The sequence below is a fragment of the Haliaeetus leucocephalus genome, unplaced genomic scaffold, assembly GCF_000737465.1.
Source record: "Haliaeetus leucocephalus isolate CR32 unplaced genomic scaffold, Haliaeetus_leucocephalus-4.0 Scaffold555, whole genome shotgun sequence".
NCBI classification, from domain to species: Eukaryota; Metazoa; Chordata; class Aves; order Accipitriformes; family Accipitridae; genus Haliaeetus; species Haliaeetus leucocephalus.
The window spans coordinates 6955424-6955764 of NW_010972991.1; the positions used below are offsets into that span (position 1 = coordinate 6955424).

The 341-nt window shown below is 77.1% G+C and overlaps 1 protein-coding gene across 6 annotated transcripts in view; it reads left to right on the forward strand.

The window, feature by feature from the left end:
• The first annotated feature begins 65 nt into the window (after positions 1–65).
• TMEM65 (transmembrane protein 65) overlaps positions 66–341 on the forward strand; it is a 63647-nt gene continuing 63371 nt past the window's right edge. For all 6 annotated transcript variants that reach the window (XR_774952.1, XR_774953.1, XM_010576933.1 and 3 more), the window contains exon 1: positions 66–253. Coding sequence is in view for 4 of the 6 variants with exons in the window: in XM_010576933.1 (XP_010575235.1) it covers positions 136–253 (118 nt within the window). In the remaining 2 variants the exon portion in view is untranslated. The remainder of the gene's footprint in view (positions 254–341) is intronic.

Below are 341 nucleotides of genomic sequence, written 5' to 3' on the forward strand. Positions count from 1 at the left end.
TCGCTGCGTGGCCCGCCGCGCTGCCGCTGCCGTCGCCGCCTGGGCAGCCTGCGAGGCGGCGCCGAGGGGCTGCTCCTCCCGCTGGGGTCGCCGCCGCCCGGGCGGGCGCTGGGCACCCACCCCAAGAAGGAGCCGATGGAGGCGTTGAACACGGCGCAGGGGGCCCGCGACTTCATCTACAGCCTGCACTCCACCGAGCGGAGCTGCCTGCTGCGGGAGCTGCACCGCTTCGAGTCCATCGCCATCGCCCAAGGTGAGCGGCGGCTCCCTCAGACCCCGGCCTGAGGGGCCGGCACCCGCCGCCTCCCTCCGCGCTGAGGGCGGGCGGGCGGGGATCGGCC